This window comes from Pongo pygmaeus, chromosome 17 (assembly GCF_028885625.2).
Source record: "Pongo pygmaeus isolate AG05252 chromosome 17, NHGRI_mPonPyg2-v2.0_pri, whole genome shotgun sequence".
NCBI lineage: Eukaryota > Metazoa > Chordata > Mammalia > Primates > Hominidae > Pongo > Pongo pygmaeus.
The window spans coordinates 38,543,101-38,567,487 of record NC_072390.2 but is presented as its reverse complement, the minus strand read 5'-3'; the positions used below and the strand labels follow the sequence as shown (position 1 = coordinate 38,567,487).

The window sequence follows — 24,387 nt, the reverse complement described above, 5'->3', positions numbered from 1 at the left end:
AATACAAAATTGTATGCTTGCATGAAGTTTATTGACACATTACACTGGTGGCAGACTCCTCCCTGAAATGTTGACCCAAACAGCGTCATTTCTGGATCTGTTAGGAATAATGCAAACATTGAATTGTTTAAAGTTAAACATGAAACTGAACATGTGAAATGAGTAGAAGATCAGAAATGCAAGGTCTACCCTCCTGCTCTGTTACTAAGCTTAACTAGTTAGTTACGTATGGGCTTTTGCACTGAAATATCCCAGCAATTTCATGCTGAAAACAGCCATTTTGGCAATTCCACTAGAAGTCCATAAAGAGTTTGAAGAAGTACACATAGCCCTAAGATAATTTTGTCTTTCCTTAAATATAGTAACTGGTCCTTGAGCCTGCTTATGAATGAAATCTAGCTTTTGTCGATCTCTCAGATGTTCAACTTAAAATTCCCACTAATTATTTTAAGTAACTAATTGGTGTATAACGCTTCTGTACTTTCAACTCATCTCCCCACTTCCTCTGTTGACCTCCCCCTTACTGCTAATCTGTTTTCCACATAGCAGCCTGAGGGATCTAATATAAACAGGAATCTGATTCTATCAATCAGTCATTCTTCTGCTTAAAACACTTGTGCTGGCTTCCCATTGAACTTTTCAATCAAAATCTTTCTTCATTTTATATAATCTCCCCATTTCCCCCCAGCCAGTCTCACTGTGGCCTACTTCGCTGTCTCTGGAACCCCCGTGTTCTTTTCTGCCCTAGGACACAGCCTGGGTGCACCCTGAAAAGCTGGCTCCTTCTCATGCTCTGGTGTCAGTTTACATCTGAGCCTGAACACCCTATCTAATAGTGACAATTAAAGGTAGGCCTGTGTCAGTACCTTGTTTTCTCCATAATACTTTACATGTTGTAATACACTTTTTTGTCTGTCTCCCCAAGATGTAGGTCCCATGTTTTTGCTTACTCTACTGTCCACACATAGGGGAGGAGGGCTAGCATAAGGCTTGGCATTAAGTATGAATGAAAAATTAAAAAATGATTTGTGAGTGATCAAACTGTCTCATCCACAGTTAATCTCAGCTGTTGTTTAGCTCTTTACTCTGCCTCTCACCTATCCATCTACTGCCTCTCACCACGTGGATTAAGTGCTCCGTTACATAATCAAGACTTTTCTCTCTTACCTGCTCTTCAGTTGTTCCCAGCTCCTCCCTACTCCCTAAACATGCCAACTAAATTGTCCTGTTTTAAAAATTCATCCCCTTTTCGCATTTACCACTGTGTTTGTTAGACAATGGACTAGGTATTCAAAGGTGACTGAGTTCATTAGTTTCATGTATCGGGCATCAAATCCTTGGCATGAGTCATTGTGGTACAGTGCACCTGCTGTGCATTTATTAGTAACTGGTGGTTAGGAAGTTGGAGATAGTAACCCCAGGAAATTAGAGTATACCCCAACTTATTATCTCAAATTGTTTTTAAATATCTAAATCTCCAGGTCAAGAAATCAAAATGCTTAAAACGCGCGTGTGTTAAGGCCTAAATATTTATTATGGTAGGGAAGTGTACCTACCAGTTTTCAGTTTCTGCTTTGCGAACTTTGTGAGCAGTAGTCACGGTTACCTCCCCAGCAATACCGTAACTTCCAAAGGGAGCACATTTGTCACCAGATCCTGAACTTTTTTTAGCTACATCTTCTACTGGGAAAGCAACAGAAAGGAAAACAGGGCTTTTTGGCCTGGGGACATCTTGTCCACTTGGAGGATTAGCATTCTGGGGACTTAGGGTATGTTTCTGGTATTTCTCATCTGCAGGAACAGCAATGGGCACTTGCATTGCAACATATCTCAAGACATCTGACTGTGAAACAACAGCATGTCCAGGAAGAGGTTTCCATCCCTGTGCTTCCTGAACATTTGAGCCTACTAAGATAAAAGGTGGGGCACTGGTCTTCTTGGTGTCGCCCATCACATAAGTTGGAAAAGTGACTTTTGGTGGATGCTGCCGAAACTGTGGATCCTTAGGATTAGATAAATAGAGGGTTGCTTGGGGAAAAGGCCCAGGTGCAGGTGGCGGTGATGGGTGACCTTGTTGATTCTTATCAGTTAGACAATAAAGGGTCCACATGTTAGAATATGGTGGTGGTTGTCCTCGTTCACTTGCTGCCATTGCTATAAAAAAAAATTTTGCAGGAATTAAAGTTTTGGTCTCTGTATCAGGCACTATGCATAGTAATGTCTTTGTAAGTCTCTTTTACATACAAAACAGCTGTAGTGATATGTACCATAGAGCATGCTATAGAGAGGGCTGCATAATCGTGTTTGACAGTGTGAAAGAGATTCTCTACAGTTGAAAAACGAGAACAGTGTTGTGGTGGCAAGTGGCAGGGACATTACAGTTGTGGCTGAAGAAGCAATCTTATTCTAAGTTGCGGTTTCCAGCTACTTCAACTTTAGACGTGGCTTCTATAGGATCCTCGCAGACAAAACTGGTCAACACAACCTTTAGCTTTAACCCAAAAGTCAATTGAAGAGTGTGTTAAGCCATTAAAGGAAGCGTTAGTGCATCTGCATAGTGTTTTATTTCCTAAAGAAGTTAGCACTAGGTATCATCTTCACCACATAAACAAATCTCTCTGGCCCTTCACAGGCACCATTATCTCCCATTAATTTGTTACCACACATAAAACGTCACATAATCTAGGACTGAGAACCCCAGAGAGCACCCCTTTTAGGCAAGACTTGAAATCATAGATCCTAGGTGGCAGTAAAAGGCTGGTTGGTCCCACAGGGATTCTTTGGGTTGAGAAAAAGAGGTTTAGGAGTGCCATCTATAATGCAAGTGTGACCTGCCTCTTGAAGACAGTACTGTCTTGAGAGAACCAAGTCCCAGAAGATGGGCCCTTGGAGAAAAGGTTCCCGATAGAGGAGTTTCACTTTGCCCAGATGTGCCGAGTTCACTTTTTGAACACTGGGCCATCTATCCCCGGTGCAGCCTTTTCTTCCCCGGAAAAGAAAATAACACTACGAGCCGGGCACAGTGGCTCACGCCTGTAATCCCAGCACTTTGGGAGGCCGAGGCGGGTGGATCACCTGAGGTCGGGAGTTCGAGACCAGCCTGACCAACATGGAGAAACCCCATCTCTACTAAAAATACAAAATTAGCCGGGCATGGTGGCGCATGCCTGTAATCCCAGCTACTCGGAAGGCTGAGGCAGGAGAATCACTTGAACCCGGGAGGCGGAGGTTGTGGTGAGCCAAGATCACGCCACTGCACTCCAGCCTGGGCAACAAGAGCAAAACTCCGTCTCAAAAAAAATAAATAAATAAAATAACACTATGCACATGATTAAGTGGCCATTTTTCCAACAGCTTCAGATACTTTCAAGGAATCTTTTTTTTTAAGCTTGTTGAAAAATATGTATAAGCCAGGTCTTCAGCTGTCTCACAAGGAGAGAGGTTTTGATAATCTGAATTTTTGGTTAATATCCTCTTAGTGTTGTGGACAACTCTGTTTTCCTTTAGAAATAGTTAAGCATTTGAAACAGTGACTGACTTGGTCTGGATGTGCTGCTTAAGCCACAAATATAGTGCCAGTCCCACACGCTCCACTCCCAGCGCTGCCCTCTCTGCCTTTCCAGCTGTGCAGAATCCCTGTCACACTGCCAGACAAAATGTGATCTTTTCTAACCAGCTGCTTTGCTAACACTTTTTGAATCACTCTGGCTCAGTTAAGAGTCAGGATTGAGAGAGTTTTTGCAAAAGGAAGGGGGGGTTGGCTCATGCATGTCCCTTCTGTCCCTAAAAAGAGAAGGGCCCCTGCAATTATCCATAAGGCAGGAAGGTGAGCAGACCAAATGCCATAATTAGATGGAGATGAAGGTCACATCATGTCTATGTCACAGGAAAACAGGGTGATAGTTCAACAGCCAAGAAAGCAGCTTGATTTTGGCACTTGCCAGGGAGAGGGAACTGATCAAAGGAAGCCAATTACGTGAACTGCGTCTATTGCTGTTCAAGTGCCGCAAGTGCCGGGCTGTCCTTTCTGCTGCTGATACCTCCTGGCTCCCCTGACCTTTCCCCTCTCCATCTAGCTATGAAGCTGCTCCTTCAGCTGCAGGAAGCTCCCAGGCAGAAAACAAACGCATGGCCCAGCACCCCAAACCTGGTTACAGAGCTCTCCTGACTCAGTGTGAAAGCAGTCAAACACACCACCATTTTTTCACTTTTTAAAATGCCATAGCCTATGTAAATGCATTGCTGTAGTTTAATTTTAGATTCACAAGAGGAAAATTTCAAACCAACACCCTCTAATTACAGTTTTGCAATCAGCATATTCAGATCACATGAATATATTTTGTACCTGACAATAGGCTATACTGTTGTTGACTACACAATATGTCCAAAAGAATAACACAAAAGTACTGGATGACCAAACTCGGAGGCCAGGCTCTGGGGACATCACTTTAAAATCACTCCTCTCATAGTAGTAGAATCTCAAATACAACAAAGCCTTTAAATGGCTTTGGCATTTAAAAAAAATCTATTGAAAATAAAGACTGACCAATCTGCAGGGAGCCTACAGAGATGGCTATCTGAAATACAGATGTCACCTGAAATGCAATTGGTAATGGAAATACCTGATTTTCTTACCTGGCTTCATCAAACCTTATTCAGCTGTTGCTTCCCCTTCTGGTTCAATTTCTGGTGCAGTAAGGCCTTCTGGAGCAGGAGGGAAGGGGCCACTAGATGACTTTACAGATGTACCTGAGTGCACTGCTTCTGCAGCTTCCCCAGAGAGCACAGGTTTGCCTTCCATCTCCTGGGGTACAGAGTTTTCCCCAGACTCCTCCTGCCCAGTATTGTCAGAGACTATTGAAGTGATCTCCACTTCAAGGTGCAGAGATTTTTCGGAGCCTATTTTGATAGTGCCCTCTGCATCCAGGAGTTGTGCAGGTACCTCAGGCTGACCTTTCAAAGATGTGTCAGAGAGCAGAGCTGTTGCTTCTGCCTCCATATATACTGAGGAATATTTTGCATTCTCCTCCAACTGTGCAAGTTTTACAGACTCTACAGATTTTTTAGACATGCCAGAGGTGGTCTTTTCTACTACAGATTTGGGACTAACTGGTGGTGACTGCTCATTTTCTTTTGACTGCTCATTTTCTTTAAGACAAGCAACTTGATCAGTAAAAGGGATAACTATTTGTTCTGGCAGTTGCTCGATATAAACAACTCCTTCAGTCACAGGCACATCGTTATAGACAGATGATATATGAACAGTTGACATAACCTCAATACCAGCCTGCAAAGTGACCTCAGGAGCTTGATCATAAGCAGGAGGTTCTTGTTCATCCTGCAAGGGGACTGAGGAAGCCGTTGATGGTTCAGCCTCATTTTCTTTAGGTTGAGAACCCAAATCTACATGGACAGATGTTTGACTCACAACCTGCACTTCTAGCACCTTTCCAGAACACACAAGAGGAGCAGCCACCATGACATCTTCAGCAGCCTCTGAGCTTGGCACCTCCTTGATAACAACAGGCATACTGGTTGCCACATCCACCATTAAAACATCAGATTGATCAGAATGAATAGATGAAACTTTACCTAACATCTGAGCAGCAAGCTGAGCTGGGTCAGCTGGGACGTAGGCAAACTCTGGTGAGACAGCTGTTGGAGGTGGTGATGAGGGTGCGGTAGTAGTCTTAGGGGTGGCTGGTTTGGAAGAAAGATCACCAACTGCTTCCGTTTGCTCAGTGCCTGGCTCAGCATAAACTGATGGAAACTGGGTGGTTTTGTCACTATATTCTGTTCTGGTTACATTGTCCTCGTCTGTGTCTGTAGATTTTTCCATCTGGGTAGGTACTTTAGATTCTACAGATGTTTTTCCTGGTTCATTTAAACATTCTAATTTCTTCTGTGGTGTCGTTCCTTCTGACCATTTCTCTACTAAAACACAACAACCAGATGGGTTAATTAGCATCTAAAAAGATGTTTAGAGAAAAAAAGATTTTTAAAGAAGGCAATAATAGGTATGTAGTGGCTCATGCCTGTAATCCCAGCACTTTGGATTGTAATCCCAGCACTTCGGAAGGCTGAGGCGGGAGGATCGCCTGAGCCCAGGAGTTCAAGACCAGCCTGGGCAACAGTGAGACCCCATCTCTACCCCCCACCACCAAAAAAAAAAGCAATAATGGGGTAAGCATTCAGATGTCAGTATAGACACAAATATAAAAGAGTTTTCAGCTTTGTTTTCCAACATCTGTAGTGTGGGTAATAAAACATTGCTGTCCTTATGTACTCCAAGACCCTCAATTCATTTCCTTAGAAATAAGTGACTCTTAATAGCGCAGTAGCAAGACTAATAATCAGATATCATCCTAAGGGTGGTCAGCATCAAGGGAAAGATCACAACTTTGTGCCTAGAAATAAGGAAGCTGAAAACCTCCATGGAAAAAGCTCCTGATCAAACTTCCACACAAAACTGGGGAAAAAGGTTGGGTGGGGGGAGACCAACTTGGGCAATACATTATTTCATCTTTATTGGTGTAGTAACTTAGTAATGACATAGATGCTGCATATTAATAAAGGCATTCCTCCATTTAAGAAAATTGGTATATAAAGTTTAACTTAATGAATTGATAAGCTAGAGGACTATAGGATTTTTTTTACTTTAAGAAAGTCACATATTCTAACCTAAAAATGGTAGCACCTGCTAGTGATGTGTGATCATGCAGCCAAAGTCAGACTGACCCAGCCAAGAGGGAAAAAAAGATATCTCTGGATCTGAAAGTATAGACAAGTGAATCCTCAGGCATGAGGAAAATTCTCATGGGTTGGAAGGTCACAACAGCTGATGACATATACAAAATCCTAGAGCTGGAAAACTGCTGTAATATTTTATGTGCATCACCCACACACCTAACTACCTTAGTCATTAACTCATCAAAAGTTTTCACATCTGTTTGCTGAGAATTTTCCTTCGGGAAGCATTTCTCTAATGAAATTTATAAGAAAAGCAGAATTTGCTTCATAAGAATATATTTGGCTCAAGTCAAAACTTTGGAGACATGTTTTCAATAGGTTCAGCTGCATTCTGAATAGTGTCCTGCAGTGTCTCCTTTGACATTGGCTGCTGATGTTTTATAAATTCAATTAAGATTTCTAATTCGGGACATGGACATTATACCAAATGCTCACATGCAGAGAAAGATTCAAAAAGAGAGAAAGCCACATCTATCGTTACCTCCCTCTGCTTAGAACAATAACCTCATTTTCCTAACCATTTACCTCTTCAGGACTTTCCCATCCACTTTTTAGGAAAGCCCTTTTACCCACCAACACATTTGACTGAGTGCTTGTGCTACATACTACATGTAAGAATGGTCTAGGCACTGTTGAGGATATAGAAAGACTATTAAGACAAGACCTCAATATAGCTTACATTTAGTAGGGGAAATAAGATAGACAAATACAGGTTAAAAAGTGCAAATACCTAATTGGAACTAATAAAGATCTTGGAGTTCAGAGGAGGGGAAAAATCTTTTTTTTTTTTTTTTTTTTTTTGAGATGGAGTCTTGCTCTGTTGCCCAGGCTAGAGTGCAGTGGCACCATCTCGGCTCACTGCAACCTCTACCTCCCGGGTTCAAATAATCCTCCTGCCTCAGCCTCCTGAGTAGCTGGGACTATGGGCGCCCACCACCACGCCCGGCTAATTTTTGTATTTTTAGTAGAGAGGGTTTCACCATGTTGGCCAAGCTAGTCTCGAACTCCTGACCTTGTGATCCACCTGCCTCAGCCTCCCAAAGTGCTGGGATTACAGGGGTTGAGCCACCACACGCTGCCGAAAAATCTTATTTAAGCCTGACCTTGGGAGAGTTACTCTTATGCTTAGGATATAGAAAGCTACAAAATATATTGTTTCCATCCTAACAACAGGAAAAAGCCAGATACATAAGCCACAAAATCATAACTTTTCTTGAGTCCAGCAGATAACTGAAGTCAAAAGGTAACCAAGTAATCAAGTAATCTGATTTCAAAAGAGGAACCAGCCCCTCCAAGGAGACAAGGGACATAAGAACAGTCTCAGCTGTAGCAGGGCCCAGAAAGAATAGGCTGCCATCACACAAGCTGGTAAGAATGTACCAGCTATAATCTTAATGTACTGGTAAAGGCCAAAGGTGCACTAGATGTCAGTCTGGAATTACCTGGGACTCCAGACCCAAGGAGAATTCACACTCATTAGCAAACACTTTTCCACAGGCCTCACATGAAAGATGGAGGCAGGGTTGAAGGCCAGAGAGAGCTCTCCTATTATCAGAGCAGAGACAGGAGACACTGGCCCAAGACTGACCACAGAGAGAAGGCAGAGTTTGGCTACCACATGACGGAGGGCAGGAACACCGAGAAAGCCCCGTGTCCAAAGCCCAGGTGCACAAGTCCAGCCTAGGCCTAAGGCAGGCCCAGAACCACAAGGAACCTCCTGTACTGCTAACCAGCCCAAGGCTAAGAAACAAGAGACAGCAGGCTGCCACCAGGAGAGGGGGGCAAGAGTTTGGAGAGAGATGCCCTTTGTGGGGCATGCTGGCAGAGAAGACTGAAAGCTGAGGGGGAAGCACAGGTGCTGAGAAATACCCTCTGGCACCCCAGCCCCACCCTCAGGCAAAAGGTCTTGGCAGCGTTCTCCTAGAAGGTTTTGAGGCCTGTAATACAGTGAATGTAATGAAAGCAACAATAAATCCCAAGTCCAACTCCTAACCAGACTGACCTCCCCATACCCACACCAATTCAAGGCCTCCCTAACTGTTTTCCCCCATTAGGTCTTAAATTCTGCAACCACTGATTTACTTACCATGAGTGTTTATCAAGAACGCAGCCAATCTAGGGATTGGATTACTGCAATCCCTAGACTGCCTGCACGGGACCTGACAGGTTGCTTGTGGTATGATTTAGGCAACTCTGGAAAGGACCACTTCCTCTTTTAATTAAAAGTGTCTCCCTCACAAGTCCATGGTACCTGAAATTACGTCTAGAAGATTAAAATGTAATTAATTTTTTAAATGTTAAAAAAGCTCAATATTTTTGTCTCTAGAAGTTCCCTGCTAAACAAAAACATCCCTTATAACCACCATTCTGGAAAGGTAACGCATTTATAATTATGAATCCTTAACAATTTACCAGGGAATGTATGATATTGTTTTCTTCCCTGCAACTTTCTCATAGTAAAAAAGTTAATGAGAAAACCTAGGTTCCAGTCCTGGTTCTGAGATTTAATAGCTGCATGACCAAGTCAACTGTTCCAAGCTTCAGGCCTCCTCACTTGCAAAATGGGGATTATAACTCTGACTTCATGGAGTTTCTGTGGACATTAAGTGAAATAATGCATCTGAAAGCACTGAATAAACTCTAAATCACATATAAATGGGGAAGGAATGAATCAATACCCATTTAAAAAGCGATACAGAAAAGTTTTGAAAATGTGATATCAAATTAAAAATATAAATCTCAAATATCTTTAATTCAGCTTTGATTAAAATTAAATTGGCTATTTCCTAAACTGGGTGGTAAAATACAGGATGTTTTTTCTTTATATGTGTGTGTTATATACTTACGGATTTTTTCATAATTAAAAAAACTGAGACCAGAAGCCTTAAACTTTTATAGTGTTTTTGCAAATGCAAACACTAGGTCAGGTACGATGGCTCACGCCTATAATCCCAGCACTTTGGGAGGCTGAGGCAGGCAGATCACTTGAGGCCAGGAGTTCGAGACCAGCCAAGCCAACATAGTGAAATTCTGTCTCTACTAAAAATACAAAAATGAGCCAGACACAGTGGCACGTGCCTGTAATCCCAGGTACTCAGGAAGCTGAGGCAGGAGAATTGCTTGAGCCCGGGAGGCAGAGGTTGCAGTGAGCTGAGACTGTGCCACTGCACTCCAGCTTGGGCAACAAAGCTAGACTCTGTCTTAAAAAAAAAAAAAAAAATGCAAACACTAGATCAACCACTTGGCTTTGTTTGGAATACATGAAAGAATGTTGGCAAATATATACTTACTAGTTACTAAATACATATAATGTAAATCTATATTGAGTTCATGCCATTATCTGTTTATTAAGAAGGGTAAAAAGCTTTTCTCTAATGTTTTAAGGTTGGCTTTAAATACTTATAACAATCGCTGACTTGTAACCTTGAGATTATGTCGGTTGTATAAGACAGAATTTCTTCAAGTTGTAAACTAGGTTTGCTAAAGGTTGATCTTATCAACATTATGAAGATTAACCCACTATGACTTCGGTGATCTGGTTCTACTTAAGCTGACAAAACTATACACACTGAGAATTAGGAACATAACTAAAGGCATTCCTTCTTATAAAAAAGTTCCTTTTTAAGTATAATAAAATGATTCAAATTGGCTAACTTTAAAATTCATTGCAAAATCCTGATTTTCCATGAAACCAGTAAGATAAAGAGATAAATTCCAAGCATATGGTATTTTTTTAAATAGGCACAACTCATATGGAGATTCAGGGTACTAGAGTACATAACTGCCCAAGAAGCATAAGGAAAAGGACATACTCTGGCATGGAATGGGAAATCTGAAAGGTATCAAAGACCAGAAGTGTATAAGCAGCAGGGCCTAACAAGAGATATGACAGGCTGTGTAAGAATTGGAGGTGGGCCATCCTGGCTAACACGGTGAAACCCTGCCTCTGCTAAAAATACAAAAAATTAGCCGGGCGTGGTGGCGGGCGCCTGTAGTCCCAGCTATTCGGGAGGCTGAGGCAGGGGAATGGCGTGAACCCGGGAGGCGGAGCTTGCAGTGAGCTGAGATCTCAGTACTGAACTCCAGCCCGGGACCAGAGTGAGACTCCGTCACAAAAAAAAAAAAAAAAAAAAGAATTGGAGGTGGGAGGTGGGAAGCTCAAAGAAAGTGCTTAAAGCTTAAAGTCAGGAATATGTATGGTACATAGTCTTTTAAGAATTTAAAACAGAAGATTCCAACTAGCCTGTATTGAACTGATTGGAATGGGAATACCAGAGACTATAAAGTAGGTGGTTTGTTTCTTTTCTCCCCTCTTCCTCCTTGCCCTTCCTTCCATTCTTTCTTCATTCAACAAACATTAGTTGCACCATCTATCAAAGAGGAATAAGACTTCCTAAAGATCTCATTCTGATTAAGGATACAGGCAGATGATTGATTATATGACAATGTAGTCAGCACAGTGACTGAAATATGTATGGGGTACAGTGGCTTTTAGGTAATTTCGGTTAAGCTTTAGAAATAAGGAACACGTGTGAAAGTGGCTAGTAATTTGGACTGTAGGAGGTGGAAAGCAAAAGATGGCATGGCCAGTTTGAGGGAGAATAGCCATTCAGCCTATCCTAGGTAATCTTTCCCATGCCATACCCCTTTGCCTTCACTCTCCTCTTGGTTCTCCAGCACTGCCATCAAACTTCTCTGGGCCACAGGGAGCAACACCAAATGTAGTTTTGCATCTCTTTGGCTTTGTCCTTCCCTCTTCTCTTCTGGGTCTATTTCTGTCTCCCTCACCCCATTGAGAGGTGACAGCGTGCTGGCAGTCCTCACAACCCTCGCTCGCTCTCAGGGCCTCCTCTGCCTGGGCTCCCACTTTGGCGGCACTTGAGGAGCCCTTCAGCCCACCACTGCACTGTGGAAGCCCCTTTCTGGGCTGGCCAAGGCCAGAGCCGGCTCCCTCAGCTTGCAGGGAGGTGTGGAGGGAGAGGCGCGAGCCGGAACTGGCGCTTGCGGGCCAGCTGGAGTTTCGGGTGGGCGTGGGCTTGGCGGGCCAACACTCGGAGCAGCCAGCTGGCCCTACCGGCCCCGGGCAATGAGGGGCTTAGCACCCGGGCCAGCGGCTGCAGAGGGTGTACTGGGTCCCCCAGCAGTGCCAGCCCACCGGCGCTGCGCTTGATTTCTCGCTCGGCCTTAGCTGCCTTCCCTCGGGGCGGGGCTCGGGACCTGCAGCCCGCCATGCCTGAGCCTCCCACCCACTCCGTGGGCTCCTGTGCGGCCTGAGCCTCCCCGATGAGTGCCGCCCCCTGCTCCATGGCGCCCAGTCCCATCGACCACCCAAGGGCTGAGGAGTGCGGGCGCACGGCACTGGGACTGGCAGGCAGCTCCACCTGCAGCCCCCAGCGGGATCCACTGGGTGAAGCCAGCTGGGCTCCTGAGTCTGGTGGGGAAGTGGAGAACCTTTATGTCTAGCTCAGGGATTGTAAATACACCAGTCCGCACTCTGTATCTAGCTCAAGGTTTGTAAACACACCAATCAGCACCCTGTGTCTAGTTCCGGGTCTGTGAATGCCCCAATGGACACTCTGTATCTAGCTACTCTGGTAGGGCCGTGGAGAACCTTTATGTCTAGCTCAGGGATTGTAAATACACCAATCGGCACTCTGTATCTAGCTCAAGGTTTGTAAACACACCAATCAGCACCCTGTGTCTAGCTCAGGGTTTGTGAATGTACCAATCGACACTCTGTATCTAGCTATTCTGGTGGGGCCTTGGAGAACCTTTGTGTCCATACTCTGTATCTAACTAATCTGGTGGGGAGGTGGAGAACCTTTGTGTCTAGCTCAGGGATTGTAAACGCACCAATCAGCGCCCTGTCAAAACAGACCACTCCACTCTACCAATCAGCAGGATGTGGGTGGGGCCAGATAACAGAATAAAAGCAGGCTGTCCCAGCCAGCAGTGGCAATCTGCTCAGGTCCCCTTCCACACTGTGGAAGCTTTGTTCTTTTGCTCTTCGCAATAAATCTTGCCACTGCTCACTCTTTGGGTCCACACTGCTTTTATGAGCTGTAACACTCACCACAAAGGTCTGCAGCTTCACTCCTGAAGCCAGCAAGACCACGAGCCCACCGGGAGGAATGAACAACTCCAGACGTGCTGCCTTAAGAGCTGTAACACTCACCATGAAGGTCTGCAGCTTCACTCCTAAAGCCAGCGAGACCACGAACCCACCAGAAGGAAAAACTCCGAACACATCCGAACGTCAGAAGGAACAAACTCCAGACGCACCACCTTAAGAGCTGTAACACTCACTGCGAGGGTCCGAGGCTTCATTCTTGAAGTCAGTGAGACCAAGAACCCACCAATTCCAGACACACCATCACTCCCAACACATCCCCCCTCCCCACATTTTTACCAAACCTCATCTCTCCCAACTTCACTTAAGAGCAAAGAATTAAAGCAGGGTGGGTGGAATGGCAGACATTCCCTCCCTTATTCTTTGCTAAGAGAATCTTAGCTAGATTAGTGGCAGCAATGTACCCAGCCCCAGGTGATAAACTACTAATGGCACATTGGTTCTCAAGGGGTAGTAGTATCCCCCTTCCACTGAGAGTATTCATAGATGTAGAGGGGACATTTTTATTTATTTCAATACCTGGGAGGCATTAGTATTTTAGGAGGCAGGATCAGGGATGCCAGATGTCCTGCAATGCATGGGACAATTCTGATCTCCCTTACCATAAATTTTATCAGCCTCCTTTGGCCTGTGGGACAGAAGTGGAAATCTGCTGGAAAACTTGCAAAAGTGTTCCTTTCTTAATCAAAGGAACAAATGTCACTAGTGCCACCACTTTCTCCTCCTTCCTGATGTAAACACAGGAATAACACCTGGAGCAGTAGCATAAGGGGACATGTAAAACATCCTAAGAATGACACAGCAGAGTGCCTAGATATGTGATACTTATTATTAAATTATATTAGGAGCAGAATGAACACCTTTTCAGATATGTTGTTTTCTTAAAGTCACTCTTAATTGGTTTGCTGTTACTTGCAGCTGAAAGCTTTCCTAACTGATATGAGGCATAAATTAGAAGTCATAAAGAAACATGACAGGGGGGATTGTATTAAATGCTGCTCTTTAGATACCATATCTGTTTTTTATTCTATGACATCCATAATACCCATTTTCTCTCTGGGTACTTGTTGAATTCATTATCTTAAGATTTACAGCTACTAGATAATGTATCTGTACTTTTTTAAACCTTCTGCCCATAAACATCTGGGCTAGGTCCCATATACCCTCTCCTCTATAGAATAAAGCTGATTAAAAAGAAGAGGATTATTTTCGATTTCCTACATCATAATCATGTCATCTGTGAATAGTTTTATTTCTTAATATGCCTTTCCTTTTTTAAAAAAATTTGTTTGCCTTATGGCACTGATTAGAACCTACAGTACAAAGCTAAATAGAAATTGTAATATTGGAGATCTTTGTCCTGGTCCCAATCTTGAGGGGAAGGCATTCAATATTCACCATTGGGTATAATGAGTCAATTGGATCATCTGTAAGTTTTTGTGTGTGTACCCATTCCTAGATTTAGGAAGTTCCCTTGTATTCCTTGCTTGCTTATAGGCTTTTTTTTTTTTTTTTTTTTTGAGAGACATGGTTTTGCACTGTCACCTAGGCTGAAGTGCAGTGGTGTGATCACAGCTTCAGCCTCCTGAATATCCACGACTACAGGTGTGTGCCACCATGCCCAGCTAATTTTTAAAAATTTTTCTGTAGAGACAAGGTCTCACTATGTTGCTGAGGCTGGTCTCAAACTCGTGGCTTCAAGTGATCCTCCCACCTCAGCCTCCCAAAGCACTTGGATTGCAGGCATGAACCACCATGCCCCTGCTTATAAACTTCTTTAAAAGCATTTCTTGTAGGGTAGGCAATGCATTCTTCTCAGTTTTTGTCTGCCTGAGAATGTCTTTATTTTGCATTTATTTTTTAAAGGATATATTCACTGGGTATATATTAATTCTAGGCTGGCATTCTAGGTCACTTTATGTCATTCCATTGTCTTTTGGCTTCTATGGTTTCTATTAAGAAATCACCTATTTGTCTTATTATTGTTCCCCTGAAAAGTAATGTGCCCTTTTACCCCTCCGCCCGCTCTCAAGATTTTGTCTTTTTCAGCAGTTTAGCTGTGATGTACCTGTGTGTCATTTTCTTTGTATTTATCCTGCCATGGGTTCATTAGACTTCTTGAATCTGTAAACTGTTGTCTTTCAGAGTGGGAAAATTCTCAGCTATTTCAAATACTACTACTTTTCCATTTACTCTTTTCCTGTTGCAATGACATAGACTTTTTTTTTTAAGATAGTCTTGCTCTGTCACCTAGGCTTTAGTGCAGTGGTGCAATTTTGGGTCACTGAAACCTCTGCCTCCCAGGTTCAAGCGGTTCTTGTGCCTCAGCCTCCTGAGCAGCTGAGACTACAGGTGGACACAGACCTTTTGACAATGTTCCATATACATCTCTTACATTCTTTTCTATTTTTCTCTTTGCCTTAATTTGGTTGTTGTCTGTTGGCTCATTTTTTAGTTTCCTAATTCTGTCTTCTAATAAAGCCTATATAAAGCCATATAATTTTATGGCTAATAAAGCCATATAATTGGCCATATATGGCTAATAAAGCCATATAATTTTATAGTTTGCAGTTATGGAATAAATGTTTCTTATTTTATAGTTTCTAACTCTGTTGAAGTTCTGCATCTTTTCATCTATTTTCCATCTTTTCAAAATATCAATCATGGTTATTTTCTATCCACCTCATGTAGTAATTCCAGTATCGGGATATTCTATGGGTCTGTTTCTAGTGAGTGTGTTGTTTTAGCCCTTATTAGTCACTTCTTCCTGCTTCTTTGAATGTCTAGTAGTTTTTAACTGTATGCTGGAAACTGTAAATGACACATTGTAGAGGCTCTGATTGTTATTTTCTTCTAAATGGTACTGATTTTGTTCTAATGGCAAATCAATGTGATCCTCTTGGGATTTGATTATAAATTCTGTTAAAGTGGGCATACTTCAGCTTTGTTCTTACTCCTAGCACATTGAGAGTGTATGACCTTTCTTCCTAGTGTATGATAGTGCACTACATATACCTTAAAGTACACTTTACTCATAGTGTATGACCTTTCTGAGGTCTCAACTGAATTGCCAGGGTTTCACAAAAATCTCTTATTTTTGGCTGGGCCCAACCTGCAAAGCCTCTCCCAACACTAAACGGTTCTGATCTCTCGACTTAGCTTTCAGTCTCCCAATAGTTCTTTTCTGCTAAACCTCCTCAAGCCATACTCCACACATGAGGAACTTAGGAGTTGGACAAAAACCCAAGGGAAATTTTTGTGCAAACTTTTGGAGGTCCTTCTCTGAAAATGCTTCCTTTCTGGTACTGTCACTCACATCCCAGCCACACTGGAAGACTCAAATTCTGCTCCTCTGTCACCTCTCCCTAGATTTCACTCACTGCTTGGGCTATATTTCCCTGCACAAGAATTTGAAAGTGTCCTCAGGAAGAAAGCCTCTGTGAATATGGGCTGAATTTCTAGGAATCCTTTCTCCCAAGAATCTAGGTGCTGGACTTTCTTTTATATAATTTATACAGCTTTTATGTCTGTTTATGATGGGAGGATAAGTCCAATACTGGCTTCTCTATCATAGCTGAAATGAAAATCTCTCCCTTTCTGCTGAATTTCACCTAGCACAGCATCTGGAAATTGTCAGGAATTTAAATATTTGTTAAATGAAATTATGGATTGGACTTCAAGGATATGTAGGATTTAAAAGGTAGAAAAAGGAGTTGAAAGGAACTCCTGGAGGGAAAAGGAACATAAGCCCAAATCAAATGATTTGAAATTTCACATTTCAGGAGATGACAGATTGTCTTAAATATATGGCACATGAGGTCTATGAAATGAGATGATTGCAATGATTGCAAAGGTAGGACAGACTGAAATCATAGAAAGCTTTGGATGCCATGCTGTTGGATGCCATGCTGTTGTAAAGGGGTCAAAATTTACATACTGTGACTTAGATATGCCAGAAAAGTATTACTTTCTCTAACTGATCTCATCTTGCATTAAAATGCTTATTTCCCAATAGCAGAACTTGATCTTGGTTTAAAAATCTGTCCCTTCTAGTTTAAAAGTCTTTTGGTTAATTAGTGAGTCTTTTGGGCTATTGCTCCTTTATTAAAGGTTCTCCTCCTTCTAAAGAGGGGTAAGCTGAGTCTGGGGTAACCTCTGTCTCTGATCCACAAGTCCTTTTATGCTGGCTCTCCATTACCTCTGGTAGAGACATAACTGGTCTCTGGGTGTTTTTGTTTTGTTTGCTTTTGTTTGTTTAGAGACAGGGTCTCACTATTTTGCCTAGGCTGGTCTTGAACTCCTGAGTGCTGCAGTAAGCTCTGTCTCTGATCCACATGTCCTTTTATGCTGCTCTCCATTACCTCTGGTAGAGGCATAACTGGTCTCTGGGTGTTTTTGTTTTCTCTTGTTTGTTTGTTTAGAGATGGGGGTCTCACTACTTTGCCTAGGCTGGTCTTGGACTCCTGGGCTGAAGTGATCCTCCTCCCGCCTCAGCCTCCAAAAGGCTGGAATTACAGGCATGAGCCATCACGCCCTGCCCTCTAGGTGTTGGTCTCTGACATCGCTGCATTCATTGCTTAAAATGTTTCCATTTTGTGGAAAGTGTTACCTGCTTATCTCACTCAAGGACTGGCAGATCTCCTTCCTTTTAGTACTCTGTAGCATCTAAGGCCTAGCTGCCAATTTTTATTTTATTCTCAGCTTGGATGTTATATACTATAGCTCTCTGCTCATGTGAGCTTTTCCCATCCTGATTCCTTGCTCATCATCACTCTCACTGGGATAATCCAAAAATATCAAAACTCACTAATAACCATACACAGTGGTTGGGCACGGTGGCTCATACGTATAATCCCAGCACTTTGGGAGGTCGAGGCAGGTAGATCACCTGAGGTCAGGAGTTCGAGACCAGCCTGGCGAAACCCCATCTCTACTAAACATACAAAAATTAGCCAGGCATGCTGGTGGGCGCCTGGAGTCCCAACTACTCGGGAGGCTGAGGCAGAAGAATTGCTTGAACCGGGGAGGCAGAGGTTGCAGTGAGCCAAGATCGCACCACTGCACTCCAGCCTAGGCAACAGAGTGAGACTCTATTGCAAAGGAAGAAAAAAAAAAACCTTCCAACAAAGTATTTATACAACTTTCCTCAGTAATCTCATAATTTGAGTCTTTATTACTATGAAATCCAATTCTCCTCATGCTGGTAATCCCAACACTTTGGGAGGCTGTGGCAGGAGGATCACTTGCATCCAGGAGTTCAAGTCCAGCCTGGGCAACACGGCAAGACCCCATCACTATCAAAAATTTATAAAAAATTAGTTGGACATGGTGACTTACAATTGCAGTCCAAGCTACTTGGGAGGCTAAGACAGGAGGATCCCTTGAGCCCAGGCTGCAGTGAGCTATGACGGCGCCGCTGCACTCCAGCCTGGGTGACAGAGCATGTCTCTAAAAATATATATATATATTTTAAAAAGGAACAATGTGATTAAACATAAAATAATTTGTGGGCACCATTCTTAAGTTTGAATATATGCTAGTCATGATGCAATAATTAATAAACATCAATATTAAAACTATTACTACTTGTGGTACTTACCTTTAATCTGATGAAATTGTTTAACCAGATCTTTTATATCCATAGTAGTATTCCCTGAAGGAATCAATACAGGAAATCAAATACAGATACATGAAATTCCTAACTTAAAATGTTTTCTTTTTCAAAGCAGCAAATATATAAAGGAATAACAAACCTCTATACATAGTAAGTTCTTGAAAATAAGCTGCTGCAAACTGGTTGATGTTTGATGGGTTGGTTTTGAGAACAGCTCTGCTAATTCCCTCGAGCAGAGTCTTGAGGCCATAGGGTACGACAAGTCTGGGCTTTGAAGAAATCATTTTGGCAGGATGTCTGTAACTCAACTAGAATGAAGAAAAACAAAGTCTTAGAAGTAATTAGTTTTACTAAAATAGTTTTTTTCTTTTTTTTTTTTTTGAGACTCTGTCACCCAGGCTGGAGTGCAGTGGCGTGATCTCAGCTCACCGCAACCTCCGCCTCCCAGGTACAAGCGATTCTCCAGCCTCAGCCTCCCGAGTAGCTGGGACTACAGGCACATGGCACCACACCCCGCTAATTTTTTGTATTTTTTAGTAGAGCCGGGGTTTCACCGTATTAGCCAGGATGGTCTCGATCTCCTGACCTCATGATCTGCCCGCCTCGGCCTCCCAAAGTGACTAAAATAGTCCTTATGAGTTAACTATAGTTTCTAAGAATAAACTATCTCCTATTAAAATTATCAGCTTTAGTTCTAATATGTAGGTATTCATTTTAGTAAAATGGGCTCATTCTTGATGGTAGTTTAAAAAAAAAAAACACAACCCTACTAACAATAGCCTACTATGTGCAGATGAGCAATCTAGTACCATTATAGAAATCCATAGGAAAAGCCCTGCCAAGACCCTGAGGACATTAAAAACAAAGAACAAAAAACAAAACCTGCCTCTGTAAAATTCAGTGAATATTTTGTGCAGTTAACATTTCATGTATCTGTTTCTAAACAAGTCCTTCCAAACCACACAGGCACTGGCCCTTCTGTACATATATTCATCAAACAGTTACAAGATAGTTTTTTAAGAAAATGTTTTTCCTTATTTTTCTAAATATATTCTCAGACATGTTGCTTTTTTTTTTTTTTTTTTTTTTTTTTTTTTTTTTTTGAGACGGAGTCTCGCTCTGCCACCCAGGCTGGAGTGCAGTGGCGTGATCTCAGCTCACTGCAACCTCCCCCTCCTGGGTTCAAGCAATTCTCTGCCTCAGCCTCCCGAGTACCTGGGATTACAGGTACCGGCCACCATGCCCGGCTAATTTTTGTATTTTTAGTAGAGACGGGGTTTCACCATCTTGGCCAGGCTGGTCTTGAACTCCTGACCTTGTGATCTACCCACAGGCTCCCAAAGTGTTGGGATTACAGGCGTGAGCCACCGCGCCCGACCACTGCTCATGTTTAAGTGTGCATTTTTTAGCTTTAAATTTCGGGGTTTTTTCAGCCTGCTTTGTACCTGCAGGAATAACTTTGTTTTTAACATTAATCAGTGTGGGTATAATTTATTTGTGGTATTATTATACCACCCACTGTCATTTGTACCTTTCTTTCTCATATCTCCCTTACCCTCTTCCCAAATTTTGCCTGTTTCCCCTTCTGCCTTTCTGGCTTTTAAGTGGTATCAGAGATATTGCACAGACCAACCTGTAATTCTCAGAGTTGCAGAGGCTGCCACCTGAAACTGTGTCAAGGTGTATGTATTCTGACTCCTAAAAAATCAACTAAGGCTTCTAAAGAACAAAATTAAATATTTAAGAAAATCCCTAAAGTGGTGAGGGGAAAACTAAGATAGGAAAAACAAGGTGAAGCTACAGGTAAAGTTAGCACTCCAGTGCATGCCATAGCTCCTTCACTTTGATAAAGATGGGCATCAAATCGGTCCCTAAGCTACCAAGCAGCCATCACAAAATAGGAGATAGGTGGTTAAATGATTCAGGTTTCTTGAAGTGAAAAACACATCAGTTGTTCGGGAGAACCACAGCTATTCTGGATACCGAAACCCAGGAGAAATTTCTCCCCCAAGTCCTTATAAAGCAAATAGTGTGATATAATGAACCATGTCCTCAACAACTTCCCTACAGTAAATAATGAGTTTCACGGGGTTAAGTGGCATAGCTTAGTTACAACAATTATAGAAGGGCACAGCTTCTATTATAAAGTAACTAATATCTCATAGCAAAATGTTCAATACTTAAAAGCACATCTCATCTTCCCAAAGGTCAGGACAAAATGAATGTGTACTGGCCAAAGCAAATCCTTTCAGTATATAATTAAGTATAATTGAATCCCTTAATGAAAACTTCCTTTTACAATATCATTCAACAGATTTACTGAATTAAACCATCGTTAAAAAACCAGAAGTGATCCAGCAATCCCACTGCTGGGTATATACCCAAATGGAAATCAGTATACAAAAGAGATATCTGCACTCCCATGTTTGTTCCAGCACTATTGACAATAGCTAAGATTTGGAAGCAACCTAAGTGTCTATCAACAGATGAATAGATAAAGAAAATGTGGTACATACATACAATGGAGTACTATTCAGCCATTAAAAAAGAATGAGATCCTGTCATTTGCAACAAAGTGGATGGAACTGGAGATTATTATGTTAAATGAAGTAAGTGAGGCACAGAAAAGAAAACATTGCATGGTCTCTTATTTGTGAGAGCTAAAAATTGAAACAATTGAACCCATGGACATAGAGAAGGATGGTTTCCAGAAGCTGGGAAAGGTAATGGGGGCCTGGGTGGGGGAGGGGGAAAGTGGGGCTGGTTAATGGGTATAAAAAAATGAATAAAACCTACTACTTGAAAGCACAACAGGGTGTCTGTAGTCAATAATTGTACATTTCAAAATAACAGAAAGAGTGTAACTGGATTGTTTGTAACACAAAGGATAAATGTTTGAGGGGACAGATGCCCCATTCCCCACAATGTGATTAACATTGTATGTCTGAATCAAAATATCTCATGTACCCCATAAATATATACACCTACTGTGTACTCACAAAAAAAGAATTTTTAAAAAAAATCAGAAGTGGGGATTCGGCAGTCCCACATGCTAAATGCTAAGGGGCATAGGCAGCATGACATGTTTGATACATATATACTGTTTGATACATATATATATTTGATACATAACTCATATATATCATAAGTCTAATTTTCTTTAAGTACTCAAAGTGAGTAGATAGACTGTTTTGAAAGTGGCTCCCAGAGGCCGGGCGCGGTGGCTCACGCCTGTAATCCCGCACTTTGGGAGGCCGAGGCGGGCGGATCACGAGGCGAGGTCAGGAGATGGAGACCATCCTGGCTAACACTGTGAAACCCCGTCTCTACTAAAAATACAAAAAATCAGCCGGGTGTGGTGGCGGGTGCCTGTAGTCCCAGCTACTCGGGAGACTGAGGCAGGAGAATGGCGTGAATCCGGGAGGCGGAGCTGACAGCCGAGATCGCGCCACTGCACTCCAGCCTGGGTGACACAGCTAGAGTCCGTCTCAAAAAAAATAAATAAATACGAATAAAAAAAGAAAGTGGCTCCTAGAAACCATGATGGCGCCAACAACCTTTCATGAGGCAGTTAGCAGTTGGTGCTACCAAAGGTGGGGACAGCGGCCAAGCACTCCATGATCCCCCGTCCCACTAGTTCTCACCCCGACTTTGGGAACGTGTGGGGCCAGGGACGCTAAACGTCCTACAGTTCCGTTCCCCACAAAGAACTGTCCTAAGCAAGCTGAGAAAAGTCAACGGGTAAAATTGTCACAAACACTATTAGGGTTATTTAAAAGCGACAGCTTAATAATTCTTCCCAGATCTCTCGTGTCACCCATACTGGTCCAACACTGGCAGAATTTAAATCCTGCCCCGCCCAACTGTAAACGTCCGTGCGCCCACTACCACAAGCGTAACGCCTTAAGCGAGAAACACGATGCCTTTCAGGATGCCAGCGGGGACTTCGGAGCCATAGGTAGCCGCACTCCCGGACCTCTCCCTAAAGAACCTATGTGGTGTGTGTGGGCCCCCGCTATGTCAGTGCTCGTTTTGCGCTAGGTCTGTTTGGGAGAGACGGGAGTGAAATGTAGGAGGCTGGGCGTGCTCAGGTCGCCTAGACTTGTTCAAGAGAGGCGGGCGACGGACCCACCAAGGCCTCAGATTCGGCAGCTGGCCGTCTGGTCGCCGCACTCCCCGGTGTGGGCCGGGGCCGCCCCACAGGGCCCCCACCCCCGACTCTGAGGACCCTCCGCCTGCCCCGACACCTGAGGCTCCGACGACCTCTCCCATTGCGAGAGACTCCCTGAGACATAATTGTCTCCGAGGCCGCAGGGTGCGCCTTTTCTCCAGATTCTCCCCACCTGCTTTCCGGCTGCGCTCTTAAGAGCTTCCCTGTTGCCCCCTTGCCGGCGGCTCCTGAGGCGGCGTGTCGCTTGCGAGCCTTTTTATAGCCCGGAGGCATCAGGGCGTGCGTCACGAAGCCCCGCATCACAAAGCTCCGCACCACGCAAGGAGGCGGGGCCACAGCGGCCGCAACCAATGGGGAGCCGAAAGCGACAAAGGCCATGATTTGGCCGGTGAGGGAGACTTATTTCCCCTTTTCTGGCTAAATCTGAACGGATTTAGGTGATTTCCCAACAAATAGCCAGAAGTAGCTCAAAGCGACTGCCTCTCCGTCTTTGGTCGTTGAGCTTAAAATTAGAGCTCGTTTGGAAAGAAAGTAAGAGATTTATGGCAGTGCTGTCTTGTCACTGCCTCGCCATTCCACACATTGCTCCTGGCCCTATAAACTATAGCTCTCTTCGGTCACCTTTAGGAATAATAATTTCTGCCATGTTGTAGACACAGTGAATAATTGTATGCAACAGAGCACTTTTTCTTTTGTGAAACTCGCCTGTGGAATGGGAGTTTAGCATGAATCCCGAAACTTCCTGTTTCTCCACAGTTGTGATCAGACACCAACTATCCCCACAAAGCACACCGTCAGCAACAAGTCAAGGAGTTACTGTGTGTAACTTCAGCTCAATTTTACCAAACTAAAGGAATACTGCTTCATTTAAAAACGCCCACTCTGCCGGGCGCTGTGGCTCACGCCTGTAATCCCAGCACTTTGGGAGGCCGAGGTGGGTGGATCACGAGGTCAGGAGTTCAAGACCAGCCTGGCCAAGATGGTGAAACCCTGTCTCTACTAAAAATACAGAATATTAGCCAGGCGTAGTGGTGGGTGCCTGTAATCCCAGCTACTCTGGAGGTTGAGGCAGAGAATTGCTTGAACATGGGAGGTGGAGGTTGCAGTGAGCCCAGATCATGCCACTGCACTCCAGCCTGGGCTACCGAGCAAGACTCCGTCTCAAAAAAACAAAAACGCCCACTCTCTGCTCTTTCACTCATTTAGGCTCAGGTATTTGGGCTGGGCTCTAAATAACACCATAATCACGATTATCAGAGTACAAGCAGCCTTAATTTTGATCCATATTCAAATGTTTAAAAAGCAACTACTTTAAACCAAAGAGCATCGCCAGGGCAGATATCTGACCAAAAAAACAAAACAAAAAACAACCAAACCAAAAAAAAAAAAATCCCTATTTTTTAATTCAGAAAAAATTAGGGCTTCCAGAGCACTTTGCAATAAAAGGCAATGTTAAGGCCTCAGTCAGCATTATCTGGTGCTATTCATTAATCCACTTAATAATTATTACTGATTGCCAGGAAAGCTCCCTCTTCTCGGGAAGATTACATACTTAAAAAGGGAGAAACAGCGAGACTCTGTCTCACAAAACAAAACAAAAAAAGGGAGAAATGCTTTTAGACTGAGTGTGTTGGTGGGTCTCCAGCTATTTTTCATCCTTCATCACTTGCCTCCAGCACCACTTTAGTAATGTAAATAAAAGTGAGATGAGGCTGTCATGAT

At 43.2% G+C, this 24,387-nt stretch overlaps 1 protein-coding gene across 11 annotated transcripts; it reads right to left on the bottom strand.

The window, feature by feature from the left end:
* Positions 1-9: 9 nt before the first annotated feature.
* Positions 10-22,986, bottom strand: CABYR (calcium binding tyrosine phosphorylation regulated). 11 transcript variants are annotated; one of them, XM_054460813.2, is made up of 6 exons: positions 22,838-22,982; positions 18,634-18,802; positions 18,480-18,533; positions 5,593-5,934; positions 1,557-2,154; positions 10-97 (listed from the first exon to the last, which is right to left on the bottom strand). In XM_054460813.2, coding segments are annotated over exons 2-6 (1,140 nt in total). In that variant the 5' UTR covers positions 18,779-18,802; positions 22,838-22,982; the 3' UTR covers positions 10-96. The 11 variants fall into 11 exon arrangements, with proteins under 11 accessions (XP_054316788.1, XP_054316789.1, XP_054316786.1 ...); XM_054460814.2 differs by having other exon boundaries at positions 22,742-22,899; XM_054460811.2 differs by having other exon boundaries at positions 10-2,154; positions 22,838-22,986.
* Positions 22,987-24,387: the final 1,401 nt, after the last annotated feature.

Bases quoted from the DNA above. Each gene is read 5' to 3' on its own strand.
- CABYR (XM_054460807.2), bottom strand. From the start codon at position 18,778: ATGATTTCTTCAAAGCCCAGACTTGTCGTACCCTATGGCCTCAAGACT. The intron at 18,534-18,633 runs GTTTGTTATTCC...TGATTCCTTCAG, and splicing joins AGAACTTACTATGTATAGAG to GGAATACTACTATGGATATA. The intron at 5,935-18,479 runs GTAAGTACCACA...GTTGTGTTTTAG, and splicing joins ACAATTTCATCAGATTAAAG to TAGAGAAATGGTCAGAAGGA.